Below are 21,048 nucleotides of genomic sequence, written 5' to 3'. Positions count from 1 at the left end.
TTTTGTGTGCATCAGCAAGCTGCAGCAGTACCTGAGGTGTTGAGTTCTTCAGTAACGTGTTGTCTTGGAAGAGATATGAAACCAAGTTAATGGAGGGACAAACTTGTATTGTTGCTCCTTGAACTACACAAAAGTTTCGGTGTTGCCTCCATCTCTCGGTGTTTATGAACATCAATAATTTGTAGTGAGTGAAACAGGCAAAATGTTTGAAAAGACCATTGTTAAAATTTGACAACAACAACAAAAGATTTATGTAGTGTATGTAATTCTTATATATCCCAAAGTCTGTATGTAGGGTTTAAGTTGGGAGAAAAAGAGCCTGAAGTTAGAATAATTGGTCCTAATTTTATAGTCCCTTTTCAATGCTAGAGTCATGCAGAACTGATAAAGGGAGAGTGAGAGCCATGCCTGAGCTGGCTACATGAACACTAAAGGTAGTTTAGTTAGAAATCTTTTAAATTAGTTGAATTATTCGTTCATCCAGAGTAGCAGAAACGGTCAAAAGAGCATAGCGCTAGTGCAGGTAAACTACATCATGACACTGCAATCCAACTCAGTGGGATTCAGCTGCAAATTAAGGCACCTGCATTTAAGTAGCTGCATGTGTGAGAGGTGTGTAACTGCTCTTGGGAATCACTGGGGGTGATTCAGGGTGATTTGCCCCAGAGCCTACACCCAGCTTGTGATTCAGCAGCCTAAATGTGGATAGCGATGCCCTTGTCCATGTCATCGCCTCCATTTTTCAGTCCAGCTGGGTGCAGGTCACCTGTAGGCCGGGTATCACATTTGTTAGTCTCATGTGGGTATATTAGATACTCAACAATCTCTCAAAGATCTCTAACTATGTTGATACATATCATGGAGTAGATGTCCGCTGACCAGAATGGAAGTTTTAGCACCTTTGTTAGGTGTCTTAATCTTGAACGCCAGAGCAGCCAAATTCTGCTGGGAGTGTAAAACGGAAATATATATATTTTAAAAAAAAAAACAAACCCCACAGCAAAAATGGTCAAGAATTATTTGAAGTTCTGAATCAATAATCAAAAGCTTTAACAAGGCAGGCCAAGGTATTCCTGGAATGTTGTTTCATATTTGAATGAGCATTATTTAGCATTTAAGTAGTGGGGTAATATGCAAACTACAAAGCACATTCAGATAACAGGGTTCTGTCTGCTTCCAGATGCCTTCAGCCATGCTGCATTTGGGCTTCCTTTGAGCAGGTTATGCTCACGGGCCTGCATTCATCCTGTGTATTGCTTTGTAAATAAATGCTGTTTGTCTTTCTAGTACAAGATTGAATACCCACAGCTGGCAAGTCGGCAGCTTCAGATATCTGTGTGGCATGCAGGAGTACTCAAATACAGGGTGTTTTTGGGGGAAGTGGTGATTCCACTGGCAGCATGGAATTTCGAAGATAGCTCGATGCAATTGTTCAACTGGTACCAGCTCAAACCCAAGGTGATTCTTAGTTTTTGTGCTTAGTTGTATCTTAAGAGCAGGATGTAGTGAAAGCTATGAAAAAGATCACCCTTCTGAGGTCATTGGGGGGAAAATGCTGTCAATCCAGTCCATTAGTAAGATGTGTTGCAAACATAAATAAGTTGTGAGAATGATGTGGAATAAAATGATTGCAGTAATGCAGATTTCTGTATGTTCCTTTCTTCAGCTTGAAAAGCCTGAAGATGATCTTATCCAGTACAGTGGTGAACTCCTCGTATCTGCAAGACTGTCAGTACCAGCCCAGTATAAACATTTCCATTTTGAAGGTATAAAATGTTTTAGCATACATGAATCCCTCGGGTAGAAAAGAATCAAGATCAATGAAGGACTGACAGTGTGCCTATATAATTTTCCTGTACAGGGTGTATAACAGCTACTGCAAACAGTGGTTTGTGGTGTATTATATTTTAAATTACTTAAAATCCAAACATTGGCCAACTTCATATTTTTGTTCTTTTTAATGCCAACAGAAGCTGCACATTAAAATGGCAGCAGAATGATGTATCCAGCTGTTTGGCAAGCTTGTGCCTGTCATGGTGTTGCCAGTAGACCTTATTCTGGAGGTGATGCAGCATTTTTACTGCTCAAGGTAGAGACTGACAATTTAGGGAGAAGGTGGAAGGGAAATGGCTGCAAGGGTACCAGACCAGCACCCTTGGCTTCCTCTGGTGGTCTCATTTTAGAGAGATTTTTTTCACTTGGAAGATGTTAGGTTCAAAATGTACAGTCAGGATTCAGTTTCTGGTAATGAAAGACTTGTAGTAAGTATTGCTGTAGTGTCTCAGAGAAAGCACCTGCTGGTGGAGTAGAATGAACAACTTGAGGTTGTCCTGTCCTTCCCCCCACATTTTCCTTACCTCCGTAGATCATAGTGAGGTATATAGAGGTTCAGAGCTCTAGTAATATGTTCAGGACCATAGCAACAGGCAGAGACCAATAGGAAAATCTAATTAGCTGTTAGGTTAATTTTGTTCCCTTTTCTTTTCCAAATGACTCCAAAGTTACTGGCTTGCTTTCTTACATTTTTCTTCCTTATGCATGCCTGTGTGTTGAGTCTCTGCTATGTAACTAGAGCTGTAACAGAGGAGCTGTCACACGGTGGGTTTGGCTGTTTCTCCTACTTCTGGCTTTGTTTCAGAGAAATGCTCTGTGTTTACTTGTCACAAATACAACAGAAAGCTCTATGTTTGGAACCAGAATCACAAAGCAACCTGCTACTCATTGCTTTCTTTTTTTTAATGAATCATACATTGTTAAAATCTTTCAAATCATCCTAATACAGCACTAGGAGCCTTTATCTCAGCAGTACTGCTTAGTCATGTTCCTACTTACATATAGCAGCACCCTAAGCTGTCAGCTGAACCAACTGGTTATTTCATGTGATAAATGCTCCTGTTTCAGGAAAAAAAGATCAAGGAGTTCCCAACTGCCAGCTTCAGGTTATGATATTTGGGGCCAAGGACTTGCCCGTACTGAGATCTGCTGGAATGACAAACTTATTTGTTAAAGGGTATGTATGAGATGTAACACTTCAAATAATAGAAAATGTCACACATGTTCTGTGCAAAGGTATGTGTTAACATGTTTTCATCAGCAGACTGGCATGTGAAAATGGCACTGTCCACACTCTTAATCAGACTTCCTTGTAATGGTGATATCTGGGTGTCTGCACAACAGCAGCACTCAGCAGGGTGGTGGCAGGTCCCACCTGCTCTTTGGGTCTGGAATAGAACTTCAGAATTTACTGATGTCATTAAAATTTAGAGTTCATAAGTTTAAGTATCTGCTTTTAGATATTAGGAGGAGGAAAAAAAAAAGTGCAAATCAAGAGGGTATTTTCATTCATATTTTCAGCTGTGTCTTTGTGGAATTAAATATAGCTTTGGATACACTGAAAAAGAAACTTTCATCTTCTCCATTCTAGGCATTTTAAAAGAGGAAGGACTAATTTTTCTTCAGTGCGCTGATAGCCTGTATGTGGGATCATTTTACTTTCTTAGTCAGGCATCAGATGCCATTGGAAGTATGATACGGGGTACACTTACAACATCTCACAAAGCCATTTCACCTGCTGGGGCATCTATCTTCAATGAAGTGGGTGGGCATTTTATCTACTGAAAGCCAGATTTCAGGCAGTATTGGATAACAGAACAGGGAGTGAAGACTCCCTCAGCAGTCAGTGACAGCAGACAAAAAGCAGACCAGAAGAGCCTACTTGCACCCACACTGAAGGCAGATAGGAAAAGGAGCAAGCCTTATAGTAAACACACTAGCACCATGTTCTACCTTGCACGTAAGCTAAAGTGGGCATGGTGGTGTTGGGTTGCTGGTTGGACTTGATGATCTTAGCGGTCTTTTCCAACCTTAATGTTTCTATGAACTTTTTGGATATTTAAGGCAAACCAAAGGGCTGTAGTTGATTATTGCAGATGTTCCATTTTCTGGTTGAGAAATCAGTAACCTTGGTAAACAACTCTCATTGTTTTGGGGAAGTTGTCTTATCCTTCCAGACCAAGTAGAGGTAAAGCAAAAGTCTCCTGTCCTCAAGAAAGAAGCCTGTCCCCAGTGGAAACACTTGTTTGTCTTTGATGGCATTACCCCAGCTCAGCTACAGCAATCATGTCTACACCTGACTGTCTGGGACCAGTCAACTTTCAGCTCAAGTGATCTGTTCCTAGGAGGAGCCAAGCTCAGTGCAAGTAAGTTAGTTCTTTATGGCTTAAAAATTGAAGGTAATTTGGGAAAATTTTCATTTAGTTTATATTGTAAATAATATTTATTCTGTGCTATTTATTACCTGCTGTCATGTGCCTACACATACAGCCCCAGCTGCTGTCCTAAGCAACTTGCAGTCTTGGGCTTTGATCCTGCAAGAACCGATGCATGTGTTTTAGTTCAGGTCTGTGCAGCAGCTCCAGGTTGTCAGTGAGAATTTTCAGGAAAGCCATCTGTTAGCATGGTAACTTTCAGGGTCAGAACCTGGCCATGCAGAAGACAAGCACAGAAAAGTTGGGTGGAGTCAACTCACCTAGAGCTCTGTATATACTTTTTAAGATACGTTCCTTGAGCTGTTTTATATGAATTGGCTAATTTTAAATACTATCTATCTATCTCATTGAAAGAGATGCACAAGATCTAATGATCTAGTAGATGTCAGCTGTGCTTATATTTGTGCTGCTTATTTTACATCCACAAATCAATCAAATCAATGGGAGAAACAGTGAAATTTGCTCAGACAGGGCTATTGCATGTCTGAGTTTTGGGCTGTAACATAAGAGTGAGCCCTCTTTCTCAAGGCTGAGAAACCCTCTGCTTGCTGAATAGGCCCTAACTGGTCACTGAGCAGGGAAGCTGCTGTCACTTGACAACTGCCCAGTGGAGGCTCTCACCCCTGTCTTCCCAGAGAGTAAGTGTGTGCTTTGGTTTCAGTATTTGAGATGGAAGGCTCAAAAAGATTGAGGCTTAGTTGCTTCCTTACGGTATCAACAGGCACTTTGGAGGAGTATTATCACTATTAATAACTCAGTGCTGTGCAGGCTTCCTCATGAGCTTCTTTTGATTGTCCTACCCAGCATTTTCCTTTCTGCTAGAGCAGGGACCCTGCTTCTGAGTGAAGATGACTATCCAAGCCTAGTAATGCATTAAAGTCACTGGAGATCAACTGAAGCAGGAACCTTACTGCCGTTCTGCTCCTTTTAGTATGCACACTTGCGCCTCCACTGTTAGTCATGCAACCAAAACCTTTTTCTTTGCTGCAGGTTGAGAGAGTGATCCTAGTTTAACAAGTTGTAAATAATGCTTCAAAAGTATAACTACAATTTATTGCAATTAATGCCTTGGGAGTGGGAGAAGCAGGTTGGTTGTTACCTAGTCAGTTGAGCCAGAAGTTGGGTAAGGCTAAGTGAAAAGTAACTCTGTGACCTTTCCTTTTGCTTTTTTGCAGAGGAATCGTTTGGCTCTACAAACCAGGTTTCTCAGTCAGTGCTCCAGTGGCAGGAATTGCTCTGCAGCCCAAACATGTGGATGGACTTTACTCTTGTACTGCATTCAAATAAGGAAAACTTCAAATCATGAGACATTACTGCCAAACAATTTTTCCTTCCCCATGGGTGATGTTTTAAGTTCAAGGGGCACAAACCTTTTGGGTCTGGGGAAAGTTACACTGCAACAGTAGCTACACCAGCTTTTGGGGAATGGAGTTATGCATTTGAAAGTGTGCAACGTTCTGAAGGTTTTATTTCTCCAAGAGCTAAGTTTTTGTTATCTGTGCCTCTAGCTCAAGTCTCAGGTTATTATTGCTTCTTCATGTGTGACAAACTCAGTTTGAAATGTGTTATGCTGGCAAGGCAACAGTAGCCAGATGATATACAGTTTTCCATTTCTGGGCATAACAGAACTGTAATTATTTAATCACAGATAGGCATAATTCTTAGAGAAAAATAACTGTTACCTTAAAGTTACATGCTTTTGCTCTGATCTTGATGTCTTATACATGTTCAGAGAGAATTAAAAACTAGCTTATCTTTAACTGCTTGCTGCAAATGGGTGATGCTAACACCTCTGTGCTTCAGAATTATCAACAGTGCCACTGTTATGTCACATGACCCAAAAGGCCTGTGGCCATGTGTCTTTCAAATGTGTGCTGTATTGTGGTGCTTAAAACAGTTAAATGTACACATTATCCCTCAGCAGGAGGAATGTGTGGCAGCACATAATAGAATAAATGTGGTTGGAGGAAGTTCCTTGTTCTTAGCAGTTGTCACTGCAAGACAATATTAACAAGTCTGACTGATCTATATGGTATACAGGACAAGAGTTTAGCTAAACTTACTTATTGATGTGAACCAGGGGAAACGCAAGCTTAAGGCCCAGCTATGGTGTCAATTCACTCTGCCTCCACTGTAGCGTTACAGGCAGCAGAAACTTCCTGTCTACAACTGTAACTAGTGTTGCTGCTATATACCACCTCTTTGCTGGGATGGAGGTGAAGATGGTCACACTGGTCATTGCAGCAGGTGTTCTCCTTTCTTCCTTGCCTGGTCAATGTGGCTTTTAAGGACTTAGGAGTTAAAAAGAGAAGGAAGCATAGGCAAATCTTGGGATCTAAAAGAGCAGTAGCACACCTCCTGCAAAATACACCCCACACAAGCAACACTTGACACAGAGTCCTTTGTTACTTTGCAGATCTTTTATTTAGATATTTGCTGCTGCAAATAACAAAACGACGCAAGATTCAACTCAAGTATAAAGCAGCATAGGTGTTGTAAATGGAAGAGAAGAGCTGACAACATACTGTATCTCACTTTCTAACAGATTTTCAAGGAAAGGGGGGAGGTTAGTGGGGAAAGAATGGTCACAGAAATGCTCTCTACTAGAGAGAATACAACTGTGATATAAACAAGCAGTCCCTTCATTTTTGGAGTCTGAAACCTTAAATCAAACATTTAAAAAAATTAGAAAATTTGTTAGAAAAATAGGTGCAGTAAAATTGTATATATTGGATCATGTGCATGTATAACAATTTTCATTAAGTAAAAAAGTGATCTTTACAAATAATGCTTTATAGCAAATCAGCTACACTGTATCAGACTACAGTGGTGTTTAGGCATTTTTACAGATGCAAGTCTTATTAAATCTGAAAAGTAACAAAATATACAGAGCAAAACTATTTCCCTTTAAACTAGTATTGCAATCCACATATTGCATGTTTTTAATATATATATAAATACTACACTATAACTGATCATTAATGAAGCTGGAATGCAAACGCAGTAGTGCATTGGATTCCAACAGAGTGTTTGCCTAGGTGTTACGTGAGGAGGGTATCAGCATCCCTATGCCACGCTTCTGAGCCAGTGCTGCAGAATCTCTCCAGTTGAGAACAGCAACCAGAAAAAGCCAAATTTAAAGCCAAATTTTTACACAAAGTGGTTCTGAGGTGTTGTCAGTTCTTTTGTGTGGGGGGCAGGAACAGGACGTGGGCATCAAGACCAAGATAAAAAAACAGGTGCACAAATACATGTGCACATGTGTACCCACATACATACAGGTGCTTGCAGATCTCAAGTTCTGCAATCTGTCTTCTCACCTGTTGGACTTTACACTGTAACTAATAATACAAAGACATATGGCACAAAATTCACCCACAGTTGCTTATTTTTAGACCAATGCTGAATCCAGCACCTGCACAGGACATGTATCTTCAACTGGAAGCACTGCCTATTAAAATATGTCTTGCTTAAAGAGATGTGACATAAGGCCTTTTGGCACGAAGCAAAGGCATGAACAACTTACCAGGATCAGTGGTACAATGAGTTTTTAACTATACCAAATTTTATAGAAGGTATGGAATAAAAGGGAGATTCAAACACCTCTGGGTCTAGAGAACATTTGTTAAATGTTGTACAGTGACCACTCCTCAGGGAAGAACCCTCCTCAGGGGAAAAAAAAAAACACCAACAAAACAAAACAACCCACAACAAAAAACACCAAAACAAGGACACAGCACTAAGATCTGCCTCTCCCACAGTCCTGCCTTCTTGTTACAAGCATCATTACATTGCCTCAAACTCATCAATTCTCTGCTTGGTGTTGCCTTGCCGGATCTGCCGCAGCGTCTTGTACTTGTCCCGTCCCTGTCGCATGTTCTCCGAGTGGATAATATCATTGTGGGTCCTCTTATTTTCATCTCTAGCCTGGGCCAGCTCATCTGTCAGCGCCTGCAATGCAAAGAACATTAAATACAGATTATACACGAGAAGCTTTCGGTTCATGACAGTGGTATTCTTTGGTGGGAGTTGACAGTTGTTAGATGACTGGCCAGCTCAGTGATATGGATACAACATATGCTTTCCATAAGCACTATGGATAATGTAGGTAATCTCAAAGCCTGAGCAATCAGAGTAATCTTTATATACCTTGTCTTTAATTCAAACTGCCTACAGGAACCGTAAACGAAGAGAAACTTTGTCTGCTTGACCAAGTGGTTAAATGATCTACTTTCCAGGAATAATTGTTTCAATTACTCTGCCTCCTCCAAACATTGTCTTACCCTCAGTTGCCTCTGTACACGTTCATTCTTCTCTGCTTCAGTAATGCGTTTCTCCTCGTTGCGGTCATTCCTGATCCCCTCACTGGAGAACTCTGCACTGTAGGCAGAGTACTCAGATCCTTCATCTTGCAAGTTATCATGGACATGGTAGTTGACTGGCTCATAGACAGGGGGTGGGGGTGGAGGTGGAGCAGTCATTACCAGCTGTAGCTCCTCCTTTGTCTTTACCAGATCCTCCTGGGCTTCCTTGGCCTTTGGGAAAAGAGTGGAAAGTATTTTCATGCATTTCTTGTTCTAAACCAGCATAAAGAACACCTTAATGCTTATCTTCCCAGTTTTATCATGAAAAGCAAGAAAGAAGGAATTAAATCTCTTGCAGCTGACAGTACTCTGTTAGTGTCTTATGTAGAACACCCTTTTTTTTTTGCTAGTGATGCTACCATCATCCACTGTGCAGTCTGCAGGTGATCTGAACAAAGAATGTTCTTCCAATAAAACACAGTCTAGGAAAAATAGTTCTGTGGGAAGCTACAGTTATCTTCATCCTGTTCTCCATGTGAAGAGCTGTAGGCTGTAAATATGGGTTCCACAGAGCAAGAACTTAGATTCCCAAGTCTGTGTTCTTAATGCAATTACGCTCTAGGCAGTCAGCTTGCTTGCTGCCTCAGTGGTTCTGCCCTCCCCTGCTGTCTGCAGTGCTAGTTACACTCCAGCCGCTCCGAGCCTTGCATGGTTTAGTTTTGGTTCTAGTGCATCAAATTATTCAGTTCTCCCACCCCTGGGTACCAAGAAGCCACTAATGACAGAACACACTCCTCAAGACTGGTACCTGCAGTGTGGCTGCATTTGCAGCGTCTTCTCTTGGGTGATGTAATGTTTTCATACATTACATCATGAATTAAATACACCATTTATACATGTGCCCCTCCCCCTCCATGGCTCCAAGAAGTTGAGCACATTTTTAGGTTTTATACCAGCTTCCATTTTGAATTTTGACTGAAGGCTTGTTGTAAGAAAGGGGTTTGGCAGGTATATTGCACATTCATCACAAGTCTGCCCTTCTCTGCTGGTATACAGATGTTTGTCTCCACATGTTTAGAGAAGTCATACCAGGCTAAGCACTGCCTGGTAAAATTGTAGGCTCTGCTCAGGCGTAGAACTTCAGAGCAACTTTGTAGAACAGAGATACTCACTCTGATCTGCCACTCTTCAACCTCACTCTCTTTACGCCTCCTTGCCTCTTCAAGAAGTGCAATCTTGGCTGTATACTCTGCAAGCTCCGTAGCCTGTTGAATAATAAAACTGTAATTATAAGGACTCTTAAAAAAACAAACCAAACACAACAATGAAACACTGTTGACTGAGAAAAGACCCAAGTGTTACACTCCACTGTAATAAAGACTGAATAGGAAGTTAAGAACAAAAAAGTAGATTGCTCATGATAGAAACCATTTTACTGCACTATGTTTTTCCCCAGAAAACAAGGCCTTGCCTTACTCAAAGGGCACAGTAACATGCCTGCATCTTATCCTTAAAAAGACTGGGTCTTACCAGCTGTTCCTGGCTCTTTATCTGGTCCATCGTTTGTCTCTCCAGCTCTTCCTTGGCCTGCAGAGCAGCCAAACGATCAGCTTCCAAGCGTTCTGCTTCCTCCTGGGCTCGTCTCCTTTCTTCCTCCAGCTGAATGGCTCTTTGGATCTGATCTGAGAGCTCTGGAAAAAGATGGATAAATGCAGTTAGTCCACAAGCCTGGTCAAAGCAAATGGACTGCAGTCTCTTAGGTAACTACAAGAGAAGTCATGACAAGTGCTTGACTCCAGCTTGCAATACCCCTTCACTGTGCACCTCAAAGTAATTATTTGCATAATACATCAAGTAACTGAATTAAGGAGTAGTCAGCTGCAGAAGATTTAATTATAATGTGCAAGATATTTGCACTGAAGTCTGTAACACTGACATGATTCTGCTGCCCTTAATTTGACAGCTTACTGTAAGGACCAGATGTTGCTGTCTCCAATCTGCTCATCTGTGCATCGAAACAGAAGCTTCTGTTTCATTGGAAAGACTTGTTCCCAAAGGACTACTTCTGTTAGGAGTTAAGTAAAAAGGACTTGAGAGCTAGGTCTTGCTCACTGCTGGAAGAGGCTATACTGCTAAAACCCTCCTGGCAACAGGGGAAAACAGAATTCGTGCCCTTCGGTTCCCAAAAACAATCAGCAGATTTTGTGCTACTTTCTTGCTTTGGATGATGTCAGCAGTGCACACAGATATGTGTATTTATCCATATAGGTAGATACTAGGAAGCCTTGCCAAGAGATCCCAGTGTCCTCAGATTTAGGCTAGGTGTAGGCAGTGATGCATATAACCCACATAGGGAGCAGAATACACACAGTCTCATCAGCCAGTAGAAGTACTTTACCTTTCTCTGCTTTTTGAGTCTTCACCTCATACTCTTGTAGCCTCACCAGCAGCTCCTCCTTCTCCCTCAACATTTGTTCTTTCTCCCTCTCAATTGTCTCCCTCTTCTTCTTTTCATTTTCTAGTTGTTGCCTGTGAGAAACAGATTTCATGCTTGAAGCTCGCTTTCAGACCTAAGCTGCAGCCAGGCAAGAAAGCTGGCTGGGCCTCTCTCCAGGCAGTTCAATGGGAAGTGACCACGACAAAACAAGAGCCAGAAGACAGAAATACATATAGCCTGTTCCTTTATTACTTCAGAATTTTTGCTCAGTTTTGGATACCCCATTTCATAAAAACATTTGTATTTTTGTTGCCCACCACAGAATTTTAGAACACCAAATAGCTACTAGGTGCAGAGGGAGAAAACCAGGACTCTGTACTGCACAGTAGAGAAGATTTAGCTTTGTTACTTCTGTCATAAGGGAAGTCAAGGAGGTGTAAAAACAAGAGCGCTGAGGGAGTGAAGACAAACAAGCCAAATACCAGGGAGAAGCAACATGATTTCTTGAGCAATCTGCAGCCAGTAGTAGAAGTCCAAGGGAATGTCTAATCCTTTTTTTTTTTTGCCTGTAAGAGGTCTCCCAGTCCCCTCTTCTTTCTCCACAGTGCACACACATGCTCCCTGTGAAGGTTTCTCCCCTACTTCCAACCATCCCATGGCCCAACACATAAATCAGGTCCTAACACTCAAGAGCCAGGAGGAGCCCTCTCTAGGTGTGCGCCACCACAGAAGAGCCCACAGGACCTTTACTTGCACACTTCCTCACAACTGTCAAGGCTGCAAACAGGACAGCAGACTACACGGCCACAGGTCTGAGCCAGAAGAGTAATGCTTACAGTCCCGCTGCAGGTTATCCCGAGTCCACCCCATATACCAGAGCTCTAGAGCCACACATACACCTTATGAACGGGGGATAGCTCAACCTTGCCTAAGCGAAACCGATGTTACAGGCTGCTGCTCTGCCGGTACAGCTGCCTGCTGAACTCTGGCAGTTTGATGTCATTTATCTCTGCCGTCACATCCCCGCTCTCCATATTCAAGCTCACCTTTCCAGCTGTTTCTGGTGCTTCTCCTCCCGGGCCTGGGCTTTCATCTGCTGCACCTCAATGGTGTCAGGCTTCCTGCGCCGCATATACAGTTCATGGTTGCCCATGCAGAGCTGCAGGATCCTCTTGTTAATTCTGAGACGAGGAGCATAAAACACAAAGTCCTAGAAAGAGAGACACCACACAGCTTTTCAAGCAGGCTTTCTCTTCTCCAAGCTAGCTGCAGACAGATCATCTTGCCACAGGCCATTTAAATAAAGCAGCAGAGACTGCCAATATCATCTGAAGCCAAGAAATTGCTATTTATATTATCCATTTCAAGTTTATGTAGAATTGACAAGTTACTCTGTTCATTTTCTCTAGAAGATACTTTTTCTAGAAATCTCAAATATCTCCGTTTAGGGGAGACTGTGGGGTTTGGATATGTTGCAGATGATCCTGGGTTGGCAGGCAACCATTTGGGCAACTCATAGACCTCTGTATTGAGTAACTAGTTTTTAAGTTTGCATGGTTTTGTACTGAAAGATAAAGCATGAAACCAAAAATGTATTGCAAACTTCATAGAACTGCCTGATCTATTTGAACCAATATTCAAGGCACCATCTGTGTTCTTTCAGGGAAAGAGAAGAAATCCCCACCCACGCAGAAATACCTTCCAATATCATTCTTTCCTCTCCATGGCGTTTCCTAGTTAAGTTGACCTAGGCTGTTACAAGACCATCAAATGAAAGCTGGGTTTTTTGAACCACCAAACATACGGGCTATTTTGAATTTTGGGTTTTAGGCAGTAACAAAACACAAGATATTCTAAAATTTCTGGTTCTGCAAAAAGAAAATCTCGATATTTCTGTTTATCTGTGTTATAACCAAGCTTTTACAGAAACTACACACCAGGCTGGAGCTTCTAGAAGTAAATCTGCTAAGAAAGGGATACAGAGGGACAAGCTCATTACCTGCCTGATGATCTTTCTGAGCCCACAACAACATATGTTTACAATGCAGCCCAAACTTCCACAGTGAACAAGCTCTGCATCTTTGTGCCCTTTTTTTTGTGTACTATGTGGATAGTGATATGGGCAGCGGGCAAGCTGCCACCATAAGCCAGCACCCATTCCTTAGAATCGTTCTCCTAAGGATTGCCTCTCTGTTGGCAAGAGGCGGAACTGAGAAGGGGCACACAGAGGCTCTACACTTTCGCATGGCAGCAGTAATCATGTTTTCAACTGCCTGAGCTCAGAAGCACGAGTTGTTGCTACTTCTAGAAAGAAAACTAGAAGTCACACTAGAAGCAATGAAAAGCACTCCAAGTAATATTAGGATGAACACGAATATACTGGCAAAGACGCGTTTTCTTCAATGCATTTTCCTAATTCACATTCTGACTGCAAGAGACACAGTCAGCGCGGTGTGTTGTGCTCCCCCGCCAAGTCCTGCCAGAGCCATTCTGAGCAGCACAGGTCTGACACTGCTAACCATACCTGTAAGCTATTCATCCAACCTCCTGCTTCTGACAAGTGTTTTTAAAAACAGTTTGTGTACACTGCGATGAGCAGGTCCTATCATGAGGCAAGGTTCACCTACATGGAAGTAAATACCGAGGGCATGGACGGTGGTTGCGTTTGTCATCTAAGGCCATAACCAAGGGACAAAATATTCACATAAGAATGTAAAAGAATCCCCACCCCCTTTCCTCATCCCCAGCCTCCCCCTGGTTTCGCACAAATGGGAGCATTGCAGCTTCATATTTAAAAGATAACGTGCTGAAGATGTTAAAGTATGTGAGCATACAGGCCTAAAAATTAAAAAGCTTACTCTGGGCAAGGTGCCACAGGACTCTACCCATTACACTAGTGTCCATTTAAACACTGACATGTAGAATCCTCCAAATTAAAGGGGAGCTTCCAACCCACATCTTGGGCAGACTGGGTATTTTGCTTTAGTTATAATACTTGCCTTTTTAAAAGGAGGCACAAGCATTTGAAGAGATCCAGACAACTTCCTGAATGCTCAGAATTAGTGTCCAGATAAATACTTTTCAGGCATAGCTTTAAACATAACGCCATCCAGAGGGAAAAGCACAATTGAGACAGAGGGAGGAAACATAACTTGCGTTTTTCAATGTTAACACCTTTCTGTATCAGCCTCTTGCAAGTCTCCCATTTCAAACTCAGTCAGATTTACTGTTGGGGAGTTGATGGAAAGCTATGATCCATAAACAGGAGATCAATCATTTTGTAATGTGTACATGTCCACGAGGCTTTTCTAGTGAGAAAAGCATGCCTGACCGACCAGCTTCCTGTGTCTGTGGAGTTTTGTTGGTTTTCACTAACAGCATCACAAAAAGAAGCTCCTCTCCCCTAACACCCAGTTTGTTAATCCGGGGGAACACTGTGTGCTAGTATCCTTTAGACCACTGGGAGGATCTTCTTCTGTTAGAGAGATTTATAAGCCATCACCCTTTGCCAAAGCCAAACCGCTTATTATTTCTCAGGGCTGTACTTACCCACCAAGGCCAAGCACTGGGATGGGGGAAGAGAGGAAGAGGAGGCCTTTCTCAATTATTCCAATAGTTTCACAAGACTGACAGAGTAAGATCCACCTATACCAGTTATTCCACTTTATGTTCTCAACAGGTCTAAGTAAGTTGCTAATTCTTCACTAAAATAACTCTAAAAACATGTTTGTAAGCATTGAAAAGCAAGTCACAGGCAGCTACATTTCAGTTCTCCACAGAAATCATATCCTTGCCATTTACCCTAGTAACCAAGAAGGTCAATGAAAACCATGGTCCTTAACTGGCTTTTACTCTTTTAGTGGCATGGAAGTGAGCATTAAGATGGGAAGCTATGTGTATCCATGTGGTTTTGCACTAGCATTTCAATGATTTTTGTGTTTGGGTTGTTTTGGGTTTTTTTAATGAACAACAAAAGTTACCCACCAGCTTTCATGCACTGAAAGAAATGAGGAGAGGACTAGTTCCAGTATAATCTGGCTACACAGAAGACTCAGAGAACTAGAGAAGAATCTCAGGTTTAAGCATAAGGCTACCTAGTTTGCTAGAAAAACAGGACTCTGCAGTTGTAAAATCCTTGGTTTTCTCCACGTTAAATACCACCATAAACCCTTTATTTATGCTGCACAGAAAAACAGACAGCTCTAAACACACCCTAAATAATAAGGCTCATTTTGCATCTAGAATATCTGCAGCTTTCTCCTCTCCAAAGACAACTTTATTTTGCGATGAAACACTATTAGTTGTTCAAATGCAGTATCCAGGAATCCATCATATATATATACTTACAGGTGCCTTCTTGTCAATAGGTTTTATAACAAACTTCTTGTCATTGAAAGAGATATTTCTGATTTCGCTCCAGGGGAATCCAATCTTTGGAGTCAGCCTGGAAAGAAGAGAAACATTTTTAAGAAGTGCCGCCATGAACTTTTTTCCCCCACATTGCTTCTAACACACAGACTTGGTGGGATGCAACACTTCATACAGCTCTCCCAATGGACAGAAGACAGTAGTTGAACCAAAAACCCACAGGGAGTAGGGAAAGATGTCTAGTCACCTCCTGTACAATCTCTTCTCATTGCAATCAGCCACCCTACTGACCTTTGGCTGTGCAATAGGGATGGTCTCTACTGCAGCCACACATTCAGCTTTACCAAACACCTATGCTTTAAGTTCATTTCTTTGAAATCAGGGCCTAAAACCCGCAGCGTGCAGACTTTAGGCATACGTGTTGCGCTTCCAGGAGGCTTCTCGCACATAATGGGCGGCATAAGCCAAAGTAACTCGGCCACTCCCCAACACCTTCTAGCACCCACAGAGAAGTCTACACTGCTGTCTTACAGCTAGCCCAGTTACCTCCATGCTGCCTTCACTACTGAAGTGCTAGGCAGGCACACACACAGTTGTTAGAAACAGATTTCTTGTCTTTTGTTTCCTCCCCTAGATTACAGGCAAGACTAGTAACAAAGAGCCCTCGTCTCTCCTTCCATGCAAACTGCTCTTTCAAGCCCATCCCACTACTCATGAAGCAGAACTTCACACCTTGGTCATGCAAGAGGCTGCGCCACATGGCTCTCTCCCATTGGAAAGCAAGCACCCCTACGAAGCAAAGGGCAAGACTCGGACTCCCAGCTCTTCCTTGCTGCCTAGGAGTTCAGGTCTGTTGGTCTGTTTAAAATTACTTCTTTGAGCTTCGTTAATCATTTAAGATTTTCCTCTGCTTTAATTTCTCCAGACTCTTGCATATAAAAAGCATCAAGTTATTCAGGAGATGAAATGTTTCTGAGCCATTCCAGTACTTCATCCTTACATACCTGCCCAGTTCTGCAGCAAGTTCCAGTATTACAAGGACTGGTGTATTTGACTGTAACCAATTCCTTTTATTCCCTCCCCCCAATATTTCAATTTTTATGTTTAATATCGCATTATTATTCTTTTATTCTTCTCTTATCAAGGGAAGGTGTATTCCTGGCAGTTAAGAATTAAGAATTGTGTCTTACATAAATGATAATACCAACAAGCAATCTTCTTATTATCTGACTCGCCAATGCATGTGTGTCTGGCACACACTGAAGTGCTGACAATTATTTCTAGCAAATGGTTTGAAGACATAAGTAATGGTTAGCACTTAGAGAAATGTGTATCATCACGGTGAACCACTTGAGCTCTGTAAGAATCCTTACTACGAAGCTCACTGGTTAAGGAAAAAACTGGCAATTTTGGAGGAATTTGCCTCAACATCACAAAGATGGAAAGCTACCACATAGCTCAATTTCACTGGGCCCAAGCATAAGAGAAAAAGCTTGCTCACTTTTAAATCAAACATCAAGAATAAAATACATCCTCTTTGGAACTTACCATTCCTTAACCTTTCACTCAACTGCAAGATTATGCAACAGTGTATGTGTGTGTAACATTAAGTGAGAACTGTAAAGAAAATTATTTTACTAGACTAAGATTAAGTAATTACTCCAGCCTCCATCATATTAACTTAAGAGTTTCAACCCTAGATCATACAGTATGACAGACAACTAAAATAATTCATGTATTAATAAGTTCTATTGCAGATTCTCCTCTTTACTGCAGAGAAAAAACCCAAAACTTGAAAATACCTAGAAGTAGGACACTGATACACATTGCAGTACGGAGGCTTACACACCTACAGCAGTCTCATTTTCCCCAGCTTGAACTTCAACAATGAAATCTTTGCATTTTCACCTTTGCCCCAGTCCCCAAGTTTTGCACGTACAAACCAAAGTCGAGGTACACATTACCATTTTTCTAGTCCCCATATCTGGTCAAAAGACTTAATTACATAGTAGCAAGAGTTACAGCAGAAACAAAGAGTTTATTCCAGCAGTGTATTTGTTTTGCAAACGCTCTTGATAGATCTTTACAGTCAGCGGCCATACTCTCTCTGCTTCTGCAGCTTGAAAAACCTGTTTGTGTGACCATGGTTACATAGCAAGACGAGTCATTCAAGACTGAAGTATTACATGAGCGAAACTACTTTTTCTTTCAAGTGACACTCCTTGTTTTCTGAGTGACAGCACATGTTAGCATTGCAGAAAAGACTGCATTTCTCTTTGCCGTCTTAACAGAAGCTCCAGAGAGTTCCAATTAATATTTGGGTTGCATTCAAAGCTTTTTGGAGGCAAAGACATAGAACAGGTGAAATCCCCTCTGTATGACAATGAGAGTCAGTTACAGATTAGTGACATGAAACCAAGACTTAGGAGGTGTGGGGGGAAAGCAGCACTCTAGACAACAATGCTTCATCTAAAAATGTCTATTCTAACTCCTCTTCAGTCCTTCAGTTGTGCAGTATTAGAAGAGACTAGCAGGCTTAGACACAGCTGTTATCTTCATTTTATGTTTATTTATAGATGTAGTCTATCATTTCCCACCTACTATCCAATTAATAATGGCTTTGTCTTTACCAGAAGGGCTGATTAAAACTATGCGTACCTCAGCAAGACCTCATTTCATTCCTCGTTCAAGGTAACTATATAGGTTAAATTCCTCCCTGGGTTCTGGGTGTTATCCAGCTTTGGTTTCATGTCCACCCCATAACCTGTCTTTTTCAAAACCAGGCAGTTGTACACACATCCATCATTAACTTTAGTGTAGGAATGGCCTTAGATGTCCAAAACACCCTGCAGATATCTTAGCCTATCTAGGTTCTTGTATTGTATCCACTGCTGGTATACCTGGCAACCTGACTCAAGGAAAAGCTTGGTAAACTCTTTAGTTCAGAGTTCAGCTCTACAACTGTGTACGATTTACCAGATGGCATTGTACAACTGATATCTTTCTTTATATGGTAGGTAGCATTAACAAGTCAGGCTAAAAGGGTCAGGAAAGTCATGAAAGCATAAATGATGAAAGCTCATTTCCTAGCACAGCTTCACCTACTGATCCAAAATTGGAACATGAGCAAGTTCTAAACTTTTCCCTGATCCTGTAAATGATAAATGTTCCTTGGCTCCCACAGGAGCCCTCACTCTGGAACATCAGAGGTGGGGGAAAAAAAGTCTTACTTATCATCCTTTTCATAGATGTTGAGCCCCAAGGCATCGACCCCCAGCCAAAGGTCAGTTCCTTTCTTATTCTTGATTTCAAAGTAGTTGATTCCATACATCTCCAGGTCTTGAGCAATCTTCAGGTATTCCAGCATGGCATTCTCTCTAGTTAAGACAGGAAGGAGATCAGATGTTAGTCATCAAGAGAAACAAGTAACTTTTCCTAAACCAAGACATCAAACAAGGGTTAAAACTGAACATTCAGCATTTGGGATTCACTTTAGGAGTTAGGATATTACACCTATGAACACACACACACACGGAGTACTCCCATTTACCAAGCCCTAGTATTTCTGGACAGAAAATTAGCAGCTTTCATCTCTTCCAGCATTCATCTTTGTCTCAAGGTACACTCAGTGGGAAAGGTATAGTACCTGAACTTTGAAGCATTTGCATTCGCAGATGGGGAATGAACTTAAGGTTAGATGCACACCTGTACTTTTTTCCCCATTCAAAGTCATCACTGATATACTGTGCCTAGGCCCGTGATTTTTAGGAAGCCATCCAAGAGACTGTTCTCAGCACAAATGTGAAAATCCTATTGAGTTTTAGCATGTGATTTGATGTTGGACTAGAAAATATACACCAAGAGTTCCCCCACACAGGCCACTCTTGGAGTCTATTTCAAAAACTCTTTGTAGAACTGCAAGCTGGTAACTAACCAGTGACAAAGTGATTGGCGTAGGGACTGAGACAAAACACTTACTTGAGCATGCCACTGTGTTCAGCGTGCCACACCTGGGTCCGTTCTTCCCACTGCTCTCTGGAGAGCTTATGCTGGTCCATCACCCTACACAAGAAAGAGGTATTAGCCAGATTAGTCTTTGTGTTCTGCAGTATCTGTTGATGCTGATCTTTGCTAAAGTCTTACTGAAAAATCAGTCCCACCCATGAAGCCGTACTGAAACCAAGAGGAAGATACTACTCAGCCCAAAGACGTACTCTGTGAAGCACAGTAATTCTGAATGAACAAAAAACCTGCAAAGCCTTTCTGGTCACTGACCAGAGACATGAGAGGAGTAAGCAGAACACTGCAAAAGGACCACATACATGCTGCAGACACCAGAGTGTTAAAGCAAAGCAAAAGTCAGTGTCATTCCTGGAATTAGACACTGTGCAGAGTGTCATCAGGGAGTGTAAACAGAAGTCATTTGTCTGATAACATACACTTATCCTGTGTGGGGATGGGCTACGTAGCCTCAAGATTTGCTTTCCAGATATAATGTTTTTAGGACCACACATTAGGATTGTGGACACACAACCTAACCTTCTTCAGGGACGACACATGCCGAATGCTGCTCTTTTCTTCTTTAAGAGGAGACATTCATACTGCCAGCTACCAGCACGGCAACAATGTTTAGGAAACAAAAGCCAAATTTAAAAGTATACTTCCTCTGCCTAACAAGCCCAAGGAGAGAGCACAAAAACATACTCTAATATGACAGAGAGAAGTAAAAGGAAAAAACCCCCAATGCATACAGTTCAATTTTTAAAAAATTGCTTTCAGTGAAACTCTCTGTATATAACTAGAATGCAAATTCTTGACTTTTAAAAACAACAACACAACCAAAAATGGGAGCCTGCATAAACCAACTCCTTCACCTTTGGGGGATCAGACGCTCTGAATTGAGGTATCCAGGCTTGTGCACATCTTTGTTGTAATCTCCAAATTTGGCCTGCACTGCATAGGAGCCAAGAAGTACTGCTGTTTCAGGAGGACAGTAGATCTCATCACTGAGGATCCCTTCCTTCACCTGCAGGAAGAAGAGCTTCTGCGTGATGTCCTGGATCAGCTCTTCAGACACATCCTCTGGGAAGAACTTGGCACGGAATTTGAACTGGAGGGGATTCTCCTTTCTGATTTCTTGAGCAGAAACCTAAGGACAGAGGCAACACACACTGAGCAGGGTTGCAAACAGTAGAATAAATTGCTTTTACACATAAAAAGGGATTTGGGGCGTTTGCCTTAAGAGGTGAGTGACTGGCAACTTATTACTGGCATTCCTTAATTCCAGCTGTTTACTGGTATTAGAACACAGAGGAAAAGCATTACGTTTTCCAGCTAAGCCAGTAAAATTCTGCTTGCACAGCAAACCTTGGTCACTTGAGAATGATTTACTATGCTATATCAGGTAGCAAACCCATCCAGCATCATATGCATTTGACAGAGAACAGCCCTCTGACATTAAACAGGCACGTCACTGACTGCCCCATCAAGAAAAAATGTTCATACCCTCATAAGAATTACAAGTCCACAAACGAGAGCCCAGAGACACCTGTGCTCTGTTACAACTGCCCAGCCTTGAAGTGACCTATCTTTCTGATTAGTGCAATAACTGATCCTGCACAAGCAGAGGCTAAAACCATTACTAGCCAAGACATTCCTCCAGACACAGTAA

The 21,048-nt window shown here is 41.8% G+C and overlaps 2 protein-coding genes across 2 annotated transcripts in view; one reads left to right on the top strand and one right to left on the bottom strand.

The window, feature by feature from the left end:
• The window catches only part of SYTL3 (synaptotagmin like 3), a gene marked incomplete at both ends in the record, with an annotated part of 29,032 nt that extends 23,458 nt beyond the window's left edge, over positions 1-5,574 (top strand). Inside the window, 5 exons of the mRNA XM_081997486.1 lie at positions 1,288-1,458; positions 1,667-1,766; positions 2,902-3,010; positions 3,994-4,199; positions 5,444-5,574. Coding sequence (XP_081853612.1) covers positions 1,288-1,458; positions 1,667-1,766; positions 2,902-3,010; positions 3,994-4,199; positions 5,444-5,574 — 717 coding nt within the window. The remainder of the gene's footprint in view (positions 1-1,287; positions 1,459-1,666; positions 1,767-2,901; positions 3,011-3,993; positions 4,200-5,443) is intronic.
• A 1,960-nt stretch (positions 5,575-7,534) lies between these two features.
• The window catches only part of EZR (ezrin), a gene marked incomplete at its 5' end in the record, with an annotated part of 37,224 nt that continues 23,710 nt past the window's right edge, over positions 7,535-21,048 (bottom strand). Inside the window, 10 exons of the mRNA XM_081998540.1 lie at positions 7,535-8,219; positions 8,552-8,803; positions 9,745-9,837; positions 10,103-10,263; positions 10,971-11,101; positions 12,056-12,219; positions 15,357-15,453; positions 18,608-18,754; positions 19,356-19,439; positions 20,252-20,526. Of these exons, the coding sequence (XP_081854666.1) occupies positions 8,055-8,219; positions 8,552-8,803; positions 9,745-9,837; positions 10,103-10,263; positions 10,971-11,101; positions 12,056-12,219; positions 15,357-15,453; positions 18,608-18,754; positions 19,356-19,439; positions 20,252-20,526 (1,569 nt within the window). The 3' untranslated portion in view covers positions 7,535-8,054. The remainder of the gene's footprint in view (positions 8,220-8,551; positions 8,804-9,744; positions 9,838-10,102; positions 10,264-10,970; positions 11,102-12,055; positions 12,220-15,356; positions 15,454-18,607; positions 18,755-19,355; positions 19,440-20,251; positions 20,527-21,048) is intronic.

Source organism: Phaethon aethereus (assembly GCF_964289735.1).
Source record: "Phaethon aethereus genome assembly, chromosome: 3".
NCBI classification, from domain to species: Eukaryota; Metazoa; Chordata; class Aves; order Phaethontiformes; family Phaethontidae; genus Phaethon; species Phaethon aethereus.
This window is presented reverse-complemented; position numbering and strand designations above follow the sequence as displayed.